Source organism: Podarcis muralis, chromosome 8 (genome assembly GCF_964188315.1).
Source record: "Podarcis muralis chromosome 8, rPodMur119.hap1.1, whole genome shotgun sequence".
NCBI lineage: Eukaryota > Metazoa > Chordata > Lepidosauria > Squamata > Lacertidae > Podarcis > Podarcis muralis.
This window is the reverse complement of record NC_135662.1, coordinates 83,677,853-83,694,796: the sequence shown is the minus strand read 5'-3', so window position 1 is coordinate 83,694,796 and position 16,944 is coordinate 83,677,853. Positions and strand designations below refer to the sequence as shown.

Here is a 16,944-nt window from a genome sequence, read left to right as displayed (position 1 = left end):
ATGGCATTCATGGCTATCATATAGTTACAACTGGAGTCAGAGTCACGGCTGGATGTTTCTCAGACAGAGAGAGGTATGTGCCCCAAGGCTCACCAAGCATCCCGTGTGTGTGTGTGTGTGTGTGTGTGTGTGTGTGTGTGTGTGTGTAATGCTATATATCTTGAATGGTGTGGAAGATGACCAAGAGGGTCCGTCTGAATGTCTTCCAGGACGAAAGAAGATCTTCTGTGAGCTCAAGTCTGGCAGAAGTCATGTGGTCTGTCTCACGTAACCGTCTGGGAGAGGGAAAAAAAGAAAGTGAGATGGCTAGGGTTTCTGCTGCAAAATAGGCCAAACCAACACTAATAATGGGACGTGGGTGGTGCTGTGGTCTAAACCACAGAGCCTAGGGCTTGCCCATCAGAAGGTCGGTGGTTTGAATCCCCACGATGGGGTGAGCTCCCGTTGTTCAGTCCCTGCTCCTGCCAACCTAGCAGTTCAAAAGCGCATCAGTGCAAGTAGATAAATAGGTACCGCTCCAGCGGGAAGGTAAACAGCGTTTCCGTGCACTGCTCTGGTTTCAGTGTTCTGTTGTGCCAGAAGCAGCTTAGTCATGCTGGCCACATGTCTGCGGACAAACGCCAGCTCCCTCGGCCAGTAAAGCGAGATGAGCGTTGCAACCCCAGAGTTGTCCACGTCTGGACTTAACGGTCAGGGGTCTCTTTACCTTTACCTTACACTAATAATATCTATATCTATATATATCTATATATATGATGTATAACCTTGCTCTAATGAAGCAATGAAGCAGCATAACTCACAGACCTCACTCCTGAATTTTATAGACTAGACAGACGAGGAGTAAAAGGTAAAGTTAAAGGTACCCCTGCCCGTACGGGCCAGTCTTGACAGACTCTGGGGTTGTGCGCCCATCTCACTCTAGAGGCCGGGGCCCAGCGCTGTCCGGAGACACTTTCGGGTCACGTGGCCAGAGACACTTTCGGGTCACGTGGCGAGCCAGAGCCGCACACGGAAACGCCGTTTACCTTCCTGCCAGTAAGCGGTCCCTATTTATCTACTTGCACCCAGGGGTGCTTTCAAACTGCTAGGTTGGCAGGCGCTGGGACCGAGCAACAGGAGCGCACCCCGCCGCGGGGATTCGAACCGCTGACCTTTCGACCACAGCGCCACCCGCGTCCCTAGACAGACGAGGAGTGGGTACCGCTAAATATGTGAGAAAAGCAATGGTAAGATCAGAAAGGCTGACACTTCTATGGAAGCCATTTCCGAAGGAAAAAACAGATATTAGGCCATGTTTTCTTATCGGGGCAATCTTCATAGCTGAGCTATTCACCACAGGGATCAGCCTGACCACCAGTTTAATGGAAGGCAGCTCAGGAGTCGGGGCCACCACTCTCCGCGATTCCCTGTTCCCACTCGCAGACAGCATTGACATCCATTGTGGAGGGGGAACCTTGCCCGATGGGATGACCACAATTCATGTGGTGCATTGGGCTTGATGCTACCACCTGAGAATTAGGAACAGCACCACTTGGAGTAGGGATGCGGGTGGCGCTGTGGGTCAAACCACAGAGCCTAGTGCTTGCCGATTGGAAGGTTGGCGGTTTGAATCCCCGTGACGGGGTGAGCTCCCATTGCTCGGTCCCTGCCCCTGCCAACCTAGCAGTTCGAAAGCATGTCAAAGTGCAAGTAAGTAAATAGGTACCGCTCAGGCGGGAAGGTAAACGGTGTTTCCGTGCACTGCTGTGGTTCGCCAGAAGCGGCTTAATCATGCTGGCCACATGACCCGGAAGCTGTACGCCAGCTCCCTCGGCCAGTAAACGAGATGAGCGCCGCAACCCCAGAGTGGCCACGACTGGACCTAGTGGTCTGGGGTCCCTTTACCTTTACCTTAGCCTGATGCTTAAAATGTTGAGGTACCGTATTTTTCGCCCCATAAGACACATCTGACCATAAGATGCACCTAGTTTTCAGAGGAGGAAAACAGGAAAAAAATATTCTGAATCAAATGTTGTACTAAACCATTTAATAAACTACTGGTATACTGAGAGGGACATTAGCTGTATGTTTGTTTAGTGTGTGCACTCAAGGAGCCAGCAGATCAGCTGAGACACTGGGGGATTTGCGTAATTTTTCCTCTCCCTCATCCCCTGCCCTCCCATCCCCAGCCACCTTCCTATTTTACTTCCTGGTTTTCACTGCGCTCGTGGCTCAGAGCTCGAGGTTGGGTTTTTTTTTTTGCTGCTGGTTGCTTAAATTTTATCCTTCCCGATAAAAATTTTTCATTGTTTTATCTTTTTGTTAACAGCTTTGAGGCAGTTTTCGCTCCCCTCCCCCAATCAAGCAGTGTATAAAATTATATTAGTATCAACATTCCCACTTCAGATAAATTCATGAGTGTAGGTAATTTTTCCAGAGCAAAAGGTGAGACTAGCTGCAATCTGCCTCTTTCAGTGGCCCAAGGTCAGAGTATGCCAACCTCACAGTCCTACCAGATTTGGCTATCAGTCAGTGAAGAACGCGGGTGGGACGCGGGTGGCGCTGTGGGTTAAACCACAGAGTCTAGGACTTGCCAATCAGAAGGTCGGCGGTTTGAATCCCCGCGACGGGGTGAGCTCCCATTGCTCGGTCCCTGCTCCTGCCAACCTAGCAGTTTGAAAGCATGTAGATAAATAGGTACCGCTCCGGCGGGAAGGTAAACGGCATTTCCGTGCACTGCTCTGGTTTGCCAGAAGCGGCTTATCATGCTGGCTACATGACCCGGAAGCTGTACACTGGCTCCCTTGGCCAATAAAGCGAGATGAGCATCGCAACCCCAGAGTCGGTCACGACTGGACCTAATGGTCAGGGGTCCCTTTACCTTTACCTTACAGTGAAGAAAACATTCAAACATTTGGAAAGTGAGCCACCCTCATGATAGGTCTGTATGATAGATCTGGCCTGCCTTCAAATGTTTCTTCATGGTCTCTTTAAATCAACACCAGACCCCATGTGCATCCTGACTACAGCAAAATATTTTTATTCTTTGATTGCAAAGAAACTAGATTCATGGAAATGGGTAATGTTTTGTCTCTGTGTTTGGAAACAAGTGGAAATATTTGTTCAGCACAGACAATGGGACGAGTAAGTTGACGCTTTCTTCTTTTCCCTCAGAACCCAGCCACCACCAGCATGGCTATTACGCAATGGCAACGTTTCCAAAAGTTAATAATTTGGGACGGGACCTGAAGTGACCACAAAACGATGAGAACAGCAGAATTCTTCAGCTGCGGAAAGGTCGACGCTGCCAAGCCCTGACACTTGGAGTGGATGAGTCAGAGGTTTACATAGGAACAAATTCAGAATCTTGATTCCAATAAATTACCTGTGGCTGTGTCTGGATTAGCTGGGACTAAGTCCGAGTCTTTACCGTTAAGTCAATTTGAATGTCACAGCACCTGCTGCTGCAGTAGTACCCAAAGACTTTCCCAAAGACGTCCAGCAGGCAGCATTCTTCTGAATTTATCCAAAATACACACTGGGGCATGCAAGCTCTGATAAGCTTGGCTTGGCTTGCAGATGAACAGACAGAAGCAGGGTGGCGTTGAAAGAATTATTTGCTAAATATAAAGCAGAGGAAGCTGCAAAAGCAGAAATGACTTCTACTTAAAGATGTCCCGTATTTTTTGCTCTATAAGACGCACCAGACCACAAGACACACCTAGTTTTTGGAGGAGGAAAACAAGGGAAAAAAAATATTCTGAATCTCAGAAGCCAGAACAGCAAGAGGGATCGCTGCGCAGTGAAAGCAGCAATCCCTCTTGCTGTTCTGGCTTCTGGGATAGCCGCACAGCCTGCATTCGCTCCATAAGGCGCGCACACATTTCCCCTTACTTTTTAGGAGGGAAAAAGTGAGTCTTATAGAGCAAAAAATACGATATGTTCCCTATCAGTTCTTTGGCTGGATTTTACCCTCCCCACAATAACTGTGGGAACATTTCATTGACATGGTTGAACCAGCATAAAAACCAGGTATTATATATAGTTTTTAGCATGTCCATGTGGCAAAAGAGATACATGGGACTTCCATGATATGGTCCTTAACTCCCCCTACACCATAAAGTGGGATGAGTTTGATCAGAGCAGCTGCTTTAGAGAGAGGTCCATGGTAAGCTAAATTCTGCATTAAGGTTTGCTGGATTCTGCTACCTATGTGCATTATGCCGGGAGAATATAACACCAGTCCTAAAGGATCTTCACTGGCTCTCAGTACGTTCACAAGCACAATCCAAAGTGTTGGTGATGACCTTTAAAGCCCCCAAAGGAATCAGGCCAGTATACCCAAAGGAGCGTCCCCACCCCCATCATTCTGCCCAGACACTGAGGTCCTCCTTCGAGGGTCTTCTGCTGGTTCCCTCACTGCGAGAAGTGAAGTTACAGGGAAGCCAGGCAGAAGCCCTTCTCAGGTGGTGCCCTCCCTGTGGAACGCCTTCCTTCAGATGTCAAGGAGATAAAGAATTACACAACTTTTAGAAGACATCTGAATGCAGCCCTGTATCGGGAAGTTGTTAATGCTTGATGTTTTAAGATACGCTGTAAGCTGGCCAGAGTGGCTGGGGAAACCCAGCCAGTTGGGCAGGGTATAAATAAAGTAGTAGTAGTAGTAGCAGTGGCGTAGCGTGGGGGGTGAAGGGGGGCCCGGCCGCACCGGGCGCAACATCTGGGGTTAGGGCAAATCCACAGGTTAGGGGGCGCAAATCCACGGGTTAGGGGGCGCAAATTACTTGCCTTGCCCCGGGTGCTGACAACCCACGCTACGCCACTGAGTAGTAGTAGTAGTAGTAGTAGACTCTTGAGAGTCCCATGGACTGCAAGATCATCAAACCTCTCCATTCTTAAGGAAATCAGCCCTGAGTGCTCATTGGAAGGACAGATCCTGAAGCTGAGACTCCAATACTTTGGCCACCTCATGAGAAGACTCCCTGGAAAAGACCCTGATATTGGGAAAGATGGAGGGCAGAAGGAGAAGGGGACGACAGAGAACGAGATGGTTGGATAGTGTTCTCGAAGCTACCAGCATGAGTTTGACCAAACTGCAGGAGGCAGTGGAAGACAGGAGTGCCTGGCGTGCTCTGGTCCATGGGGTCATGAAGAGTCGGACACGACTAAACGACTAAACAACAACAACAACAACAACAACAAAGTAGTAGTAATAGTAGTTCTTCTTCTTCTTCTTCTTGTTTTGCATGATTTATTTGGGTTTTTTTCTCAGTATGATTTATTCTGTTTCTGTTGGTTATGGGGCAGGGCAATTGTTGAAGTTCTGCTCTCTGGAAATTCTATTCAGTAACTCTTCCATCGCCCAACACTGCCCATTTACTTTCTAGAATTATATTTGCAACCATTAGGCCTTAGAGACCTGCTCCTCTTCTTGCTGAATCCAGTTTGAGATCTTTGAAAAGTTAAATCCTGCAGCCAGTAACACAGGCTGTAGTTATTTCCCATTCAGTAGGAGGAGAAAAGCATAGGAAAGAATCACTAAGCCTTCCTATTCAAAAGGAAGAACTTCTGTAATACGGATAATATGAGAGACGTCCAACCAGTCTGAAGCAAAGTCATTCAGACACTCTCTAAATAATGTTGAGGTTTGATGTAACATGTGATCAGACTTGGAAGATTTATGTTGTTTTTGTTGTTTTAATAAAGGAGATTTTCACATCCATTCTAGAAATGTTTGGCAAACTTAGTCATATATAATGCTCACCACAATCTGTGCATTGGTCTAACGGGAGCTGCCAAGAGATCGCTATAAAATGTCATTGCTAGCCCATCATCTCAGTAAATGCTTCTTAAAGCATACACATTTTTTTTTGCTGAGTCTGAAAACAGGTCTGAAAAACTCATGCCCAAATTTTCTTTTTTTAAAAAAAACTTGGCCGTGGGACTGCTAGCTGCTAACTGATTTAATAAATGCAGCAAGAAATGGATACAATAAAAGTTTACAATGGACTGGACATCGGAAGCAGGATCTGAAATAATTACTTTTGAGACGAGACATTAAAGAAACAAATAATTTTTTTATTAAACTTCAGATAACATAAATATTCAGATTTCCATTTGGAGTGACAGCACCAGAAAATCTTGAGGAAGCAACAATGCTGTAATTGCAGTTTACATTTTACTCAGAGCTGTGCACACTCCGCATTTCCAACAGTGAAAAATTCAGCACCAAAAAAAAAGTCAAATTCTGTGTTCTCCATCAATTTTGCAAACAATACAAACATGTGCATTTTTCCATATTTTGCAAAATTTATTCTGCTTTTGCAACTGAAGCCCTATCACAACAGCAGAAATGTTGTTGAGCAATTGTTCTGAAATCTGAGGCTTTGGCAAGCATTGCCCTCACACATTTAAGGCTGCAATCTTATATAAATTTACCTGGGCATAAGCCTCATTGAGCTCATTAGAATTTGCTTTCAAGTAGACATGCAAATGATTGCACTGCAATGTATCCTGGCAGCCATGAGAGCTCGAAACTTGTTTAATGAAATCCAAGATCCTCTGGAATTGTCATTCCATGCTCAGTAACATATATATGCATTTTTGATCTGTGGAATTGCAGAATATACACAGCTCTGATGGCAGCATTCCGTGCAGCTTCTAAACCTGCAAAACATGTTCCAGTTGCCCTGAATAGTATTACGTTGCAAAAAAGATAAAACAATTTCCTAGGCTTAATATGTTACTATGGTGCTGGAATCTAACATGGTAGTAGTACCTTATGTTTAAATGCAAACATAGTTTTGGTATAATCAGCCATTTAAGTAACACTGATGGCAGAACACTCTTTTTACACTTCGCAGTACAGCATAAAACAAGGACATTTAAATAAGATCGCTCATTTGAAAACAACAAATATAAAGGATCTTATTATCTGGCAAATGTCGAGGGAAAGGGCACCCCTGAGGCTTGTCCTTGCCTGCCCTCCCCCTCAGATTCTCTCATCCGTTAAAAGCTACAGATCTAACTAAAGCAGTTCAGGTTTATTTATTGGCCAAAGAGCCTCAAGTATGTTTCAACTGCTGTAATCAGTTACAGTCTTCATTTAAATAGGGCGTTTATAGATTCTGCCACTAGGGCATGAGGCACAAAGCTGCAGGTGAACAGCGACGCTCACCTGGGAGTTCTCCTACACAAGGTCCCGTGGAGTTGGCCGGGAGCTGTGCAAGAACACTGGTAAAATGCAATAAATATCTTGGACGCAATCCAGTGCAAAGCTGTCCCCGCACAATAAGCCCAGTGGAAACGCTTCTGGGCTCTTTGCACAGCCGCCACAGATTTTGGTGGGGTTCGTGCAAGAGAACTACCTGGTAGATGGTGCCCAAAGGGGTGGTCAAAAGAACCAAAGTCTCCCTCAGGCCGGACTTCTCTGTTGACAGCTTCAGATGTCCATGTTCCAGGCAACTCTTTGGTGTCGTCTCAAAAAAAGATGCCAGCTTCTGAAGGACCAGTTCCAACGCAGAAAACGTCCCTGTTCATTAAAACCCCTTCCCTCCATTCGTCTTAAGAACCCCAAAACAGTAGTGGGGTGGGGGTGGGGGGTCACTTCAGAATACAGTACTGAAAAATATTTGAGACACTTCACTCATCCAGGTAGCTACTGACTACATTTTGTGTCCAGGCTCATTGAATAATCAAAGTAGGCTTCAGAGCAAATTGAAGTCACTCTTGAGAATCATGTGTTCGACAATCACAGTTCCGGGTTTGAAGGCGCAGCAAGGTTTGCACTCAAAAGCTACGCTTTTTGCCTGAGGAGCAAGTCTCCCTTACAAATTTGAGTTTACACAAGACCTGCAGCATTGCTTCCCGTAGAAGCTATGGTTACAAACGCCGTGCTGGGGAACCAAGTGGCACCAGTTAAAGTAATCCTTACAGAAGGTATCTGAAACGAGAAGTGTCAAAAGAGAGGGAGAAGACTTTAGACAATATGGCACTACTAATGGTTGAGAGAAACAGGGTGAACTCAGACATATACAGTGGTACCTTGGGTTACATACGCTTCAGGTTACATATGGTTCAAGTTACAGACTCCACTAACCCAGAAATATTACCTCAGGTTAAGAACTTTGCTTCAGGATGAACAGAAATTGCGCAGCGGCGGTGTGGTGGCAGCGGGAGGCCCCATTAGCTAAAGTGGTGCTTCAGGTTAAGAACAGTTTCAGGTTAAGAACGGACCTCTGGAACGAATTAAGTTCTTAACCTGAGGTACCACTGTACAGTATATTATTGGCGGTGAGCCTGCTGTAAAGGTAAAGGTAAAGGTACCCCTGCCCGTACGAGCCAGTCTTGACAGACTCTAGGGTTGTGCGCCCATCTCACTCAAGAGGCCGGGGGCCAGCGCTGTCCGGAGACACTTCCGGGTCACGTGGCCAGCGTGACATCACTGCTCTGGCGAGCCAGAGCCGCATGCGGTTCCTATTTATCTACTTGCACCCGGGAGTGCTTTCGAACTGCTAGGTTGGCAGGCGCTGGGACCGAACAACGGGAGCGCACCCCGCCGCGGGGATTTGAACCGCGACCTTTCGATCAGCAAGCCCTAGGTGCTGAGGCTTTTACCCACAGCGCCACCCGCGTCCCGGGACCACCCGCGTCCAGGGAGCCTGCTGTAGAATCACACTAATCTTGTGTTCTCCTGCCAAACTAGTGGTTCGAAAGCACGCAGTGCAAGTAGATAAATAGGTACCGCTCCAGCGGGAAAGTAAATGGCTTTCTGTGCACTGCTCTGGTTTTGCCAGAAGCGGCTTAGTCATGCTGGCCACATGACCCGGAAAAACTGTCTGTGGAAGTGGACGAATGCCGGCTCCCTCGGCCTGTAAAGCGAGATGAGCGCCGCAACCCCAGAGTCGTTCACGACTGGGCTTAATTGTCAGGGGTCCCTTTACCTTTAATCTTGTGTTACTGCGACTTGACATCATTTTCTTCTTCTTCACAGACGTTGCTCTGCACAGCACTGAATAGTTCGGAACTAGTGACATCACCACATGCATTGCCTTGCCTCCATGCGTGCATGCCACAGGGGATGTTGATGTGTCGTATAAAAGCCCTGCAGCTTGCACACATGTCGTGAGCACACCCTGCAGCATGCGTGCACATCTGCTGCAGAACTTTGAGGGGCCCGGCCCCTTCATTGAAAATGTTTTGGGGGCCCTGGCCCTCTGGCCCCCTTACTTGGCACACCTGGATATAACTAACCGACTTCTCCCCTCCCCCCCAATATATATAATTTTTAAATTTAAAAAATGTTTTTAACAATCACCTTTCCTTTTTCTTTAAAAGGATGAGTGCAAATTTAATGGTGCAAAAGTGCAAGTAAAATTAGGGACAACAGTTTGCCTGAAGCTGCAAGATGAGGCTGAATCACCATTTGATTCATGGGATGGTACATTTGTAAAATAGGGACGCGGGTGGCGCTGTGGGTTAAACCACAGAGCCTAGGACCTGCTGATCAGAAGGTCGGCGGTTCGAATCCCCGTGACGGGGTGAGCTCCTGTTGCTCGGTCCCAGCTCTTGCCAACCTAGCAGTTCGAAAGCACAAAGTGCAAGTAGGTACCGCTCCTGCGGGAAGGTAAATGGTGTTTCTGTGTGCTGCTCTGGTTCATCAGAAGTGGCTTAGTCATGCTGGCCACATGATCCGGAAGCTGTCTGCGGACAAATGCCGGCTCCCTCGGCCAATAAAGCGAGATGAGCACCGCAACCCCAGAGTCGTCCACGACTGGACCTAATGGTCAGGGGTCCCTCTACCTTTACCTTACATTTGTAAAATGGGTTGTGGAAGCCGAAGGAGGCTGGGTCCAAGCTGCGGGAAACCTAATTGCAGTGGATCAGTGTTCACACCTGCTTTTATGTGTAATCTTAGTGTGTTTTCTAAGTGTTCCAACTCATGACGCCACTGATGAAGAAAATGTGGATAAGACTGCTCACCTTTTGTAGTGGGCGGCGTTGCGGCCAGGCTCTCGTGGAGATTTGGCTCGGGAGCGGGGGATTGAAGCTCCCCTTGCGCCAAGCCCTGGCTGTGTTATGGCTGCGGGAGTTTTAAACTGTGGCGTGGCCAGGGGGCTTTCCTCTCTCGCCTCCTCACCAGATCTCCCAACCCACCCGCCCTCTTTTTCAGCTTTTGTTTTTATTTATTTTATTTATTTTATTTTATTTTTTACTTTCAATGCAAAATTACAATGAAAATTTTGTGACTATATAAATCTGGCAAGACTCACAACATTCATAAGGGGACCATCAGACCAAAAATTATTAAAAGAATGGGGATGAGCTAAAGAGTATATGAAAAAACATTGTTCTGGAGTAAGCATATCGGTATGTAATGAATGATGCTTTGCAGGGTTAAAGAAAGAGAAAAATGGTGTAAAAAGTATAAAGATAGAGGTAATCTACATTAGACACAACAACTTAGAATGAGTAAAACTTTCAAGGTCTTAGAACAAAGGAAGGAAGTCAATATGTGTATATGTATGTAATGATTAGATTAGAATGATGATATGGTTTTATTTGTAGATGTGGTTTTTTGTGTTCTTTTTTCTCGTCTGTTTTCTTTTCTTGTTTGTACTGTTTTCTTTTGGATTCAATGTTTGTAATTTTTGTTGTAATTTTGCTCTTTTTCAGCTTTTTGTATGATGCTATGGACAAATGTTGGCTGCCTTATGGTTGGGGCTGGCTAGGAATTTCCCCCACTTGGCGAATTGGCACCTGCCACTGGGTTTTCACCTACCTCGTAGCAATCACTGCAACTTTGTAAGGTTAAGCATTGGATAATACTTTGTTTAATGGAGAGTAGGTTGTAGCCTCCGCCTGCCCCTCCCCGATAAGGGTATCTGGGGGCATGGATCCTGTCCGAAGCCTGGACGTGGGCTAGGGCCATGCCACGACCCCAACGGGGACCTCTCGGGGTGCCCCTATATGATGTAAGTCATAGAGCTCCCTCTTTTGGTCGTTTACCCTTAGTTTGACTCCCTGTAGATGGGTGGGAGTCAAGATATAGTTTGGCTTCACCCAATGCCTAAGCCAAACCGCTCACATCTGTAGCCAATAAAGTTGTGGCCTGTTTTGGCCCATAAACCTAAATACTTGCTTCTGTGTGTTTATTAACCAGTAGGGAACTGGGGGCCATGGGGCCACGAGGCCTTGGCACCCAAGAAAGCCATGCTGAGAGAGCAGTGCCTCTCTTCAGCCAGAATGCCCCATTGCCTAGACTGCTGCAGCCAAACCTTTACAGGTGGAGAGGCTGTTCTGAAAGGGGCAAGCCCCACCTGAGAAAGATCGACTGATGGAGGTTTGGATAGCACAGATCAGCACTGTGCAAAGTTCTCCTCCTCAGGTGAGGCTGTTGTCCTAAGCAGGTTTGCCACCTTGCCAGAGAAAGCTTCTCCTCCTTCCGGAGGGGAGGGGTTGTGACCGGGAGACGATTCCCGCGTCACGCAGGGGGCGTTTGGCCCCCTGCCCTCTCACCATCGCTGGCGCGCCATGCCCCCCCCAGTTGGGCACCCAATCGAGTGGCACCAGGGGGGGGCATGGTTTAGCTGCTCAAATGCGGCCGTGCCAGCTTCCTCCGCCATTTGCTCCCGATCTACCCCACGAGTCACCCACCCACCACTCCCTCTAGGGCGTAGCTTCTCGCTTGGCCTTGCTATGGACCTATGGTTGGTCGCCCTGGTTGCCCAGGGGGCCTGGTAGGAGTTTTTTCCAATTGGCAAATTGGCACCGGCCTCTTGGTTTTTCCCGCCTACAACTTTCTCGGTATTTGGTGGTTAGGCATTGGAATGTGTTGTTGGTGTATGGAAGGGGCAAGGTGTGGCCATCGCCTACCCTTCATTTTGGGGTATTCCGTTAAAGGAATCTGGCGGTCGTGGATCCTGTCCGATGCCCTGTGTGGCGGGGGGCCATGGTACGACCCCCGGTGACATCAGGGGAGAGCTTACAGTTGTATTTGCATCAACAGGCTCCCCCTACTGGTGGTTAACCCCTCATTCAGACTCACCCCTCTCTGAGTGGGTGGAGTCAAATTGTCAGTGGTCCAATGCCTAAGCCAATACCTTCTTACATGCTGTAATCAATAAAGTTGTGGCCTTTTTTTTTTTGCCCATTAACCTAATATACTGTGTCCTTGTGTCTTTATTCCCCAAGCGGGGATCGGGTCCTCGAATCACAAGACTTGGCTGCAGGATGCAGGAAAGGTGTGGATTTGTCAGTCCCTTCCCTCACAACCCCTTAACCTCAGGTGGTCTGTTCAGCGAGTCCAAACCTTAATAATAATAATAATAATAATAATAATAATAATAATAATAATTTATTATTTATACCCCGCCCATCTGGCTGGGCCTCCCCAGCCACTCTGGGCGGCTTCCATAAAAACCACAAATACAGTAAAATATCACACGTTAAAAACTTCCCTGAACAGGGCTGCCTTAAGATGTCTTCTGAATGTCAGGTAGTTGTTTATCGCTTTGACATCTGCTGGAAGGGCGTTCCACAGGGCGGGCGCCACTACTGAGAAGGCCCTCTGCCTGGTTCCCTGTAGCTTTGCTTCTCGCAATGAGGGAACAGCCAGAAGGCCCTCGGCGCTGGACCTCAGCATCCGGGCAGAATGATGGGGGTGGAGACGCTCCTTCAGGTATACTGGACCGAGGCCGTTTAGGGCTTTAAAGGTCAGCACCAACACTTTGAATTGTGCTCGGAAACATACTGGGAGCCAATGTAGGTCCTTCAAGACCGGTGTTATATGGTCTCGGCGGCCGCCCCCAGTCACCAGTCTGGCTGCCGCGTTCTGGATTAGTTGTAGTTTCCGAGTCACCTTCAAAGGTAGCCCCACGTAGAGTGCATTGCAGTAGTCCAAGCGGGAGATAACCAGAGCATGTACCACTCTGGTGAGACAGTCTGCAGGCAGGTAGGGTCTCAGCCTGCGTACCAGATGGAGCTGGTAAACAGCTGCCCTGGACACAGATTTGACCTGTGCCTCCTTGGACAGCTGTGAGTCCAGAATGACTCCCAGGCTGCGCATCTGGTCCTTCAGGGGCACAGTTACCCCATTTAGGACCAGGGAATCCTCCACACCTGCCCGCGTCCTGTCCCCCCAAAACAGTACTTCTGTCTTGTCAGGATTCAACCTCAATCTGTTAGCCGCCATCCAACCTCCAACCGCCTCCAGGCACTCACACAGGACCTTCACTGCCTTCACTGGTTCTGATTTAAAAGAGAGGTAGAGCTGGGTATCATCCGCATACTGATGAACACCCAGCCCAAATCCCCTGATGATCTCTCCCAGCGGCTTCATGTACATGTTGAAGAGCATGGGGGAGAGGACCGAACCCCGAGGCACCCCACAAGCGAGAGCCCAGGGGTCTGAACACTCATCCCCCACCACCACTTACTGAACCCGGCCCAGGAGGAAGGAGCGGAACCACTGTATAACAGTGCCTCCAGCTCCCAGCCCCTGAAGACGGTCCAGAAGGATGTTATGGTCGATGGTATCAAACGCCGCTGAGAGATCCAGCAGAACTAGGAAACAGCTCTCACCTTTGTCCCTAGCCTGCCGGAGATCATCAACCAAAAGGGGAAGCTGGGAAAAACAGCAACAAAAGAAACAGAACTTACCTTTCTTTTCAGGAAGAGGGCAGAAGTTGGTGTTACAGGCCTGCGAGGCGACCGGCTTCTGGTGCAGCAGACATCCAGTGGCTGACCTCCCGTTGGCTAGACACTGAACAGACCTGACTTGCATGCCTCCTCCACAGGTTGTTGTGCACTGAAAGGGAAAGCGGAGCCCAGCCGCACGTTTAATAGAATGCAAACCTTTCGAAAATGTCAACGTGTAAACAGAGTAGTAAAGACAAGAGCGTAATCGCTGCAAATTTTAGCAATGCTGCTTCAGTAAGAGATCTCTGCAGTATTCCAGCTACCTGTTTACTTTGGATTATTACTGTCATATATGCAGTTAGGGCTTTTCAGACGCTGCCCAATCCTATACCTGTTAATATAGACATAAAGCAAAGGGCATAGGGCTGAACGTTCAGCTGCTTTATCTGGTCCCTTGTGATGTATGTCCTTGTTGGGCTACAGTTCCCACCATCCCTGAACCTGGAGGGCCAGAGCTACAGGTTGGAAATTACAGGGAACTCTGGGAAGGAGGGGTGACTGTTAAATCGTTCTGGGAATAGTAGCTCTGGGAGGGGAACAGGGGTCTCCTAACAACTGTCAGCCCCCATAGCAAATGACAGCTCCCAGGTTTTTTTGAGGGGGAAGCCATGCCTGTTTAAAGTGGTATAAGAGTGCTTTAAATGTATGCAAGGAACGTGTTGCCAAATCAAATGAATCATAGAATCATAGAGTTGGAAGAGACCACAAGGGCCATCGAGTCCAACCCCCTGCCAAGCAGGAAACACCATCAGAGCACTCCTGACATATGGCTGTCAAGCCTCTGCTTAAAGACCTCCAAAGAAGGAGACTCCACCACACTCCTTGGCAGCAAATTCCACTGTCGAACAGCTCTTACTGTCAGGAAGTTCTTCCTAATGTTTAGGTGGAATCTTCTTTCTTGTAGTTTGGATCCATTGCTCCGTGTCCACTTCTCTGGAGCAGCAAAAAACAACCTTTCTCCCTCCTCTATATGACATCCTTTTATATATTTGAACATGGCTATCATATCACCCCTTAACCTCCTCTTCTCCAAAAGATTCCCTCTTTTGAAAAAAACTATTAAAAAAAAAGGGGGTTTAATTGATTTGTCTAACTAACCAATGTTCCTCAAAAAACTTATTTGGGTGTAGATCCTTGAGCTCAGTGGGGCTTAGGTTAAGATGAATAGGGTTTCAAGATGTACAGTAGTTCATAGTTTCCCCTAATGCAAATTTCCAGGCAGAACTTGGAAATTCATTCATCAGCCTCAAAAACCGGTAGTGCAAGTTTCCCAGGAAGCTACAAGCTTTCCCTTCTATTTTCTCAGGAATACTATGGGCTTATCCATGCCTCTGGTTGCCCCACTGCTTTCCTCCAGGGAACCTGCTCTTTAGCACTGAATTGGAACAAACTGCAGTTGGGTTTTCTGTGGATTGCTGTTTGTTCTGATTTAGTGCTAAAGAGTGGGTTTTCCGGAGGAAAGTGGCAGGGAAAAGGCAAAACCGCTCAGATGGTTTCAGCAAGTTATTTGCAGTTTCCAATCTTAAGTTTGGATCACTCTATTTTTGAATCAGTTTGTGATCCCCCCAAAAAAGTATGTATGAAAAAATTGAACATAGTACATGTTCCTCAATATATGCACTTTTATATGCAATTTTGTCTAATGTATGTGTTTTCCCAATTTTATTCAACACAATGCAATTTTATGTTATTTTCACTAATGTGCACATTTTGTGTGTGCACTTTCCCCTTAAAACTTTGTCTGAGGGGTATGGTCTGAGAGCACATGAGGCTACCACCTTCCTGGTGGTGGTCAGTGCCTGGATGGATACCTGCCTGGGAACTAGATATATACTACCTTAAGTTCCATGAAAGAGAAAAGGCAGGATATAAATGTAATAAAATAATAATAACAGCAGCAGCAGCAACAACAACAACAGCAAGCTTCTTTAGTCAATTATTTGGACAGCAACCTGCAAAATTTTTAAGGCTAGCCGCATTTCAGTTTGCATATTGGTTCAAGAAGTGTGAATGAGGTCAATCTGCATTAAAATGTGAAAGGGGTTACAGTGGTGCCCCGCAAGACGAATGCCTCGCAAGACGGAAAACCCGCAAGACGAAAGGGTTTTCCGTTTGCGAGTTGCTTCGCAAGACGAATTTCCCTATGGGCTTGCTTCGCAAGAAGAAAGCCCATAGGGAAATCTCCGGGGACCTCTTTTAAATGCTGGCGGTGGGAACAAAGCCTTTCCCCCCTGGCCTTCAGAAGAGGTCCAGGAAGGCCGGCGGGGGCCGAAAGGCTTTGCTCCCCACCGCCAGCATTTTAAAAGCGGTCCGGGATAGCAGGGAAGCGCTTCCCGCTATCCCGCACGGCTTTTGAAGGCAGGCGGGGGAGGGGGAGCAAAGACTTTTGCCCCCCGCTGGCTTTCAGAAGAGGTCCCGGACCTCTTCTGAAGGCCGGCGGGGGGCAAAAGTCTTTGCTCCCCCCTGCCTGCCTTTCCGGGGGCTTTTAAATCGCCCCGGACAGCGGAGAATTCCTCTGCTGTCCCGGGTTTTTTTAAAATGCTGGGGGTGGGAAGAAAAGCCCTTGTCCCTCCCCCAGCCTTCAGAAGAGGTCGGGGGACAGACTGTCCCCGGACCTGGTCTGAAGGCGGTTTCCATAGGAACGCATTGATTGATTTTCAATGCATTCCTATGGGAAACCGTGCTTCGCAAGACGAAAAACTCGCAAGAAGAAAAAACTTGCGGAACGAATTAATTTAGTCTTGCGAGGCACCACTGTATTTCCTTTCTCTTCCTCTGCTTGTTTTGCTCCAGAGAGCTAAGTGGAAGTCCACAAATCTATGTGCCGGTTCCTATACAACGCCCCTGCTGGACTTAGAATCATAGAATCATAGAGTTGGAAGAGACCACAAGGGCCATCGAGTCCAACCCCCTGCCAAGCAGGAAACACCATCAGAGCACTCCTGACATATGGTTGTCAAGCCTCTGCTTAAAGACCTCCAAAGAAGGAGACTCCACCACACTCCTTGGCAGCAAATTCCACTGTCGAACAGCTCTTACTGTCTTACTGTCTCTTACAGTCTTACTGTCATTTCCTGGTCATTCTAGAATGCAACAAAGAGACAGAACCCAGGGGCAAAATATGTTACTATTGCTACTGCACTCTTTTGCAATGAGTCATTTCCTTCAAACCAAATGTTTATTTTTTTAGTACCATCCTTCCGATGAAAGGTAACTTCCATAAACTTAAACTGCCAGCTCAAAAACGGATGTCCAAATGGCGCAGCC

At 47.6% G+C, this 16,944-nt stretch overlaps 1 protein-coding gene across 1 annotated transcript in view; it reads right to left on the bottom strand.

The window, feature by feature from the left end:
• Window positions 1-6,036: 6,036 nt before the first annotated feature.
• The window catches only part of ADAMTS16 (ADAM metallopeptidase with thrombospondin type 1 motif 16), a 94,759-nt gene continuing 83,851 nt past the window's right edge, over window positions 6,037-16,944 (bottom strand). The window contains exons 22-23 of the mRNA XM_077933422.1: window positions 13,639-13,786; window positions 6,037-7,921 (exon numbers count right to left, since the gene is read on the bottom strand). Of these exons, the coding sequence (XP_077789548.1) occupies window positions 7,806-7,921; window positions 13,639-13,786 (264 nt within the window). The 3' untranslated portion in view covers window positions 6,037-7,805. The remainder of the gene's footprint in view (window positions 7,922-13,638; window positions 13,787-16,944) is intronic.